The sequence below is a fragment of the Panicum virgatum genome, chromosome 7N (assembly GCF_016808335.1).
Source record: "Panicum virgatum strain AP13 chromosome 7N, P.virgatum_v5, whole genome shotgun sequence".
Taxonomy (NCBI): Eukaryota; Viridiplantae; Streptophyta; class Magnoliopsida; order Poales; family Poaceae; genus Panicum; species Panicum virgatum.
In genome coordinates this window covers 21,785,263-21,791,450 of record NC_053151.1, presented here as the reverse complement: position 1 = coordinate 21,791,450, position 6,188 = coordinate 21,785,263, and the positions used below count along the sequence as shown (strand labels likewise).

The 6,188-nt window shown below is 49.7% G+C and overlaps 2 protein-coding genes across 2 annotated transcripts; both read right to left on the bottom strand.

Moving 5' to 3' along the window:
• Positions 1-3,015: 3,015 nt before the first annotated feature.
• LOC120681015 (cytochrome P450 76M5-like) lies at positions 3,016-3,678 on the bottom strand. Its single transcript, XM_039962573.1, has one exon. The coding sequence runs from the start codon at positions 3,676-3,678 to the stop codon at positions 3,016-3,018; it is 663 nt and encodes a 220-aa protein (XP_039818507.1).
• An 87-nt stretch (positions 3,679-3,765) lies between these two features.
• LOC120681014 (cytochrome P450 76M5-like) lies at positions 3,766-4,284 on the bottom strand. The gene has a single exon (XM_039962572.1). It carries the CDS (start codon positions 4,282-4,284, stop codon positions 3,766-3,768), a length of 519 nt encoding a protein of 172 aa, XP_039818506.1.
• Between the last annotated feature and the right edge of the window lie 1,904 nt (positions 4,285-6,188).

The following is a 6,188-nucleotide window of genomic DNA, read 5'->3' as shown; positions in this document are numbered from 1 at the left end:
AAGAATCGTTTCAAACCTTCTTGCTGAAGCGCAAACTACTGAGGGAGGCTGCGAACAAGAAGCCAGAAATAGATCCGGTTGCAAAGGCACACTTTGTTAAACACTTCATTAAAGATCCCACCAAGGAGAAAGAAAGAGAGTCGGATTATGATCGGCAGATCAGAAAGTGCTACAGCAACCCCAAGAATCGGCTGATTAATGCAAAGACCGTTCCCCAGCTCGGAGAGCAGTCCAAACAATCGATCCCTCCGTTGATAGTGCCGCATGAAGACTGTCCCGATGAATCAAGAGATCCGTTGACCATGGCTGGGATGATATTGCAAACTGATCTAACAAGGGCTCAATTGCTTGGGGAGGCCCTACAGAATGCCCGCGGAAGGAAAAAGTTTGTACTTGGTGAACCTTTGATATGGCCAGAGTTGCTACCATTCCTACCAACGAGAATGGCCGAGTTACACAAATGGTATGCCGTGCAATCTAAAGCTAGTAAATTAGAGATGTTCCCGGCTCGGATTAAAGATGAGCATTTCTGGCGGGGGGCAGATGATGTATATATCGAGTTTGCATCACTCTACGATTTATACCATCAAGATGCCCTTCACAAGTCCCTCGTCAGTGTATGGTGCATGTAAGTATTGTCTCTCGTTTCATTATTTTAGCCTTGTGTGTTGACTAATCCCCGTTTTTCTTGTGTCCCGTAGGTCAAAAATTCAAATTTGCCGAAAGAAGAACTTCCATAACGTCGGGTTCTTCGACCCCGATATTATACACGAGAAATCGTTAGCGCTAAATCCTGGAGACATAGTCAATGTTATATATAGGGGGTTGCGTAAGAATAGCATGTGTCCCTTCATTCTCTTGCCATACAACCATCAGTGAGTCGTTCTTTGTTAGCCTTTTTTTTCAATCCCTTCGTATTAATAATACTGTTTAATAACTATTATAATCAATATTAATTGGTTATGCGTATGTATATGCACAGCTTTCATTGGATATTGCTTTGTATTCGGATTGAGGAGCACAAGGTCTTGGTGTACGACTCGTTAAGGCAAGATAAATTAAAGTACCAAGATATCATCGAGGTGGTAAATACTGCATGGAGTCGCTACCTCCACAAACACTTAGGCTTGCCCATAGGTGAAATCGAGCCTCTTCATTGGGTGACTGATTTTCCGGTATCAATATACTCTCGCTACTAATGTCATTCGCAATAAACATCAGAAAAATTCTATATCGTAACTCATATTTGTCCATAGTGTTGGAGACAGGGCCAAGGAAACAACTTATGTGGATACTACGTATGCGAGTGGATCAACTCTTTTGCAAGTGAAAAAGGGCAAATGACAGTGGAGGCATTCAATGTACGTGAGCACAATCACATCTGCTCATTATTTTAATTCATTATTTTTTATTCTCATGTTTTTATCCAAAAATGTGACAGTGTTGGCGGATGAAAGAAGAACTCATTGAAATCGCTCGGATGAGGGCAATTCAAGAAGCTATATGCGGATTTCTACTCGATGAAGTCATAAATCCTAAGGGCGAATTTCATGGCGATCTCCGTCTAAACGTCGCCCAAGAAGATCCGACGACGAGGAAGCTGATACGTTATTATAGTTGATGTGCGCAATAATTTGTAATATCTCATGTACTTTTGAACTCCTAAGTGTTCCATACATGACAAATATATATATAATATTAGTGTAATATGTTGTTCTAATAATACTGTGCAATACAAATAGTACGACTATGTAGTCACATACGGTAGAAATACGCATAGCCATACGTATAAAAACGAAAAGAAAAGAAACATAAAGAAGATTAGAAGAAAAAACATTTAGTGCCGGCTAGTTATACCAGCCGGCACTAACCTTGCTGTCAGGACTCAGGCGGGTTCGGGCACGTTAGTGCCGGGTGGTATTACGGACCGGCACTAGCATACGCACGTTAGTGCCGGTCAGAGTAGCCGGCACTAACGTCTGTCACGTTAGTGCCGGCCATTTAGTGCCGGCCACAGGGACCGGCACTAAGCCGTCCTGTGACCGGCACTGATGTGCCTTTCTCCAGCAGTGTACTTCGTCTACTTCCTGGTGACTGCCTGTACGACTACTTCCAGAAGGCCATTCGAGGGACTACACTGTGTACTCTCTTCGTGCACCGACTTCGTACGACTACATCAACTAAGGTCATCCCGCGATTAGTTTTGACTAATCCAGATCATAACAACGCGTCAGGTGTCTCCGACACCCACCTTGCTTTTGAGTACTCCCTGAAACGTCTTTGTTTCATTTTATTCATGCTTAATAGTGGTTTAATCATGAACACAAGCACATGTTTTGTTTCACTCACGATAATTATATTACTAAAATACATGTCTAATTGTGAGATTAAAATGTACTGAAAATTAGCCTATTATCTAACAGCTGCCTCGGAGCTCCCACGACCGCCGGGGGCTGGCACGGCTCGCCTCTGGCCGCGGTGGAGCAGCGACCCGTGGCCCAACGCTCGCGAAGGAGCTACTCTGGTGGTCTGCTCCCAAGCGTTTTCCAGCGCCGTCCGCTCGATCCGCGGACACCACGCCCCGATCCGTGCGCTCCGCCGCCGGATCCACACCGTGGGAGGGGAGAGGAGAACCGGCTCGGCCACCGAATCCGCTGGCGCTCATGTGGGCGGCACGTCCGGAGATGCCCGCAGCAGAGCAGCACGAGTAGGTGCGAGGAGATGCGCGGGTGTGTGTGGATAAGGAGGAAATAATCAGTGGCCGGAAAGAATCAGTGGGTGCGTGGTGGGACTCCCTCAGCCTAGCATTGCCGTTCTTAGCATGCATGATGTCCCAAAAGGTTAGCTACGATGAGGATTACCACCGTGGAGGACTATGGTGTCTACTCATACATGCGTCCTCAGCAACAACATTCGAACAAAAGGGATGAAACGAAATTGGAACAACCGAAACAACAACAAATACTTTATTACATCTCAACGCAATAGAATACTTTATTGGGACATGGAGGACTACTACATAATGACCACTGGGACAGCCTTGAGAGGTACAGCACGGATGTTGGCAGAGACAAACATTTCGTTCATGTCCATTTTGTCAGAGGTCATGCCGTCTGGCAGGTGCCACTCGAACGCCTGCAGCAAAGACGCCAGCACAAGCGGCACAACCCGCTCCGACAATGCCATGCCAGGGCACTGCCTGCGTCCTCCTCCGAACGGAATGTACTGGAACTGATCTTTCCCTTTCATGCCCACGTTCCCATCGGTGCCGATGAAGCGCTCCGGAACGAACTCCTCCGGCATCTCCCACACATCTGGGTCTCGCATTACAGCTGACAAGTTGATGATAACAGTGCTTCCCTTTGGAATCACGTAGCCGCCAATCTCAACCCCATCTTCTATGGCCTTGTGAGGTAACGTCAATGGACTCACAGGGTGCAGCCGCTGCGTCTCCTTCACCACAGCCTGGAGGTACGGCAGGCGAATCAGGTCAGCCTCCTCGATTGCTTGCTTACTATTGCAACCGAACGAAGCAGCCGCCATCTCGGTACGCACCTTGGACATGGTGCTTGGGTTGTCCAGCAATTCCGCCAGTGCCCACTCCACCGTAGTAGACATCGGGTCACCCCCCGCGATCAAGATGTCGAACATAAGGGCTATGGCGTCGTCCCTTGCCATCTCGCCCGTGGACATGAGGTCCAAGAGCACATCTAGGAAGTCATTATTGTGCTTGTCGTCCACCTTCCAAGAAGCTGAAGAGTTTCTTCAGGTGCGCCGCCGTCCTTGTATGTCGAGTGGCCCAAGGAGAGGGAAAATGTCGGAGACGTTAGGCTTCCACATAAGGGGATCAATGGCCGCCTCCAAGGTCTCCAGTAGCCTCTCCGGTGAACCACCTTCCATGTCGACAATGTCGGCAGAGAAGAGTATATTTGATGTCAGGTTGAGAGTGGAGCTCAACAACACCCTGCCGACAGCCACTTCTTGCCCCGAACGCCCACGCAGGTAACGCACCAGATCACGCACGGTACGCTCCCGCAGACCATGCGTGTCTTGCTGCAGGCTGCGCTGGGAGAAGATGTGCGTGGCCATGACGCGGCGGAAGGTTCTCCATAGAGGGTTAGAGCTTGGTAGCCATCCGACAGACCGGTCAGACCACCCGAGTGCTCGGGTGGCGTCGCGAATGGGCCACGCCGCGAGACGCCGGTCCTCCTTGGTTAGCACCTCTCTGGCCATGGCGCTGGAGGAGATGACCACGGTTGTGGTGAGACCTAGCTTTAGGGTCATGACGGGGCCGTGGCGGCGTGCAAGCCGAGCAAGGGTATGGTGGAGGACGCCCCCCCCCCAAAGAAGGATGTTGCCGATGAGCGGCCATGTTCAATCACATGGCAACGGCATCCCAGTTTTAGCCTACTAGGCTAAAAAGGGAAGAACCCCGAGAGTGAGAGGCGAGTGCTAGCTCGCGAGCTCCCCGAGGGTCGTCTTGGAGGCCGATCACAACTCCAGGCCGGAATGTTTTGGGTTCCGCCCCCTGGGCGAGCGATTGGAGAGACCATCTCCTTCCCCATCGATTCTACCTCGAGTGCGTTTCGCCGGGCGCGATCTGAATCCAATTTCCCTCTCGAGAAACTCGAGAGATCTTCCACCAAATTAAAGTTTGTTCCAATTCAACTCCAATGGCGATCCGCCGGGAACGCGAAGGAGTTGGATTCGAACTTCGGAGGCTGTCAGAGAGAGGGGGTCGCCGCCATGAGGGCCACCAAGCCGCTGGCAGTTGATCCCCACCGGACAGGATTTGGGAGGAATCCCGTCACCACCAGGTATCGATCACCTCCCCCGTGCCCCATTCGGGCAGGCGTGCTAGGCGTTGATCCTGGTGGAAGGACACGCGGCAACATCGCGGTGGAGGAGGGTGTGGACATGGGCGGTGCTGGAATCCAGCCCGATGTCGACATCCACCTGAATCAGGTGGGTGGGAACAACCCAGATCCAATTCGCCCTTCCTTCAACCTGGCGTGCATCGCCAAATTTGTCGGTTTCTTCCGTAAATCCAATTCCAATTCCGCAACTATTCTACCTCAGAAATCGTATGCTCAAGCGCTGAGTTCTCAACCACCAGACATGAACAGGAGAGATGGGTTTGGTGGTGGCCGCATGGGCCGTGGTGCTGGAAGAACATGTGTGCGAGGCAATGTGTGGCAGCGTGTGCAAGGTAGGGGGGCAGGTGGAAGAGGGTTTTATGATGATAGAGACGAGCAGTGGCACCAGAGAAATCGGCAGTGGCAGCGTGATGAAGGTAGAGGAGATCCTGATGGCAATGGCAGAAACCCTAGGTTCGGGGATCGCAATAGTGGCTCTTCTTCCAACTGGGATCGAGCTGCGGGGAATACAGATCCGAAGGAGACCAATCTGAAGGGGGACGAGCAAGAGAAGCAAGATTTGGAGAAGCCTGCTGAACAAGAGGTACTTTCTTTTAGAAACCCTCAGATGAAGCCTGGATGTAATGTATGTGGGTTGAAAAATCAGACAACTGAAGAGTGCAGGAGGAAAGAGTTCTGTGAGATGTGTGGGTTTGCCAACCATAATACTTTGGAATGTAAGAGAGAGCCGCTGTGGAACATGGGCCCTGAACTTTGCGCTGCGCAGGTTCCTGATCAGAGCTTTTTTCACATCGATCTGAAAACCTCTAAAGACAGGTCCAGTACTGCCATTATCACAGTGGTGCATGGTGAGCTGACTGCCAAACAGATTGAGTCTGAATTTCGTAACATCATCAGTCATGAGTATTGGAAATGGTCTGCTAAAGCAATTACCAAGAACAAGTTTGCAATGAGATTCCCCAATGCCAAGATGGTTCAAGAGTACAGTAACTTCAAACTGGGTGTCAAGGAGGGGAATGAGCTAATGACTATAGAACCATGGAAGTCTTCAATGGGTGCCAAAGGCCAATTGCAACAAGCCTGGTTTAAGGTGAGAGGCATTCCTATCGATCAAAGAAGCATTCGCACAATTGCAAAAATTAGTGGACTGGTGGGTAAAACTGTAGCCATTGATGAAAGGACCAGGTTCAACCATGAGTTTGTTAGGGTGAAAATTGCCTGTAGAGATCTTACACAGGTTCCTTCATCTGCTGAATGCAACCTAGGAATGTTCATATATGATTTCTTCTTTGATCTTGAGCCATCTGAACA

Bases quoted from the DNA above. Each gene is read 5' to 3' on its own strand.
- LOC120681014 (XM_039962572.1), bottom strand. From the start codon at position 4,284: ATGACCCTAAAGCTAGGTCTCACCACAACCGTGGTCATCTCCTCCAGC.
- LOC120681015 (XM_039962573.1), bottom strand. From the start codon at position 3,678: ATGGCAAGGGACGACGCCATAGCCCTTATGTTCGACATCTTGATCGCG.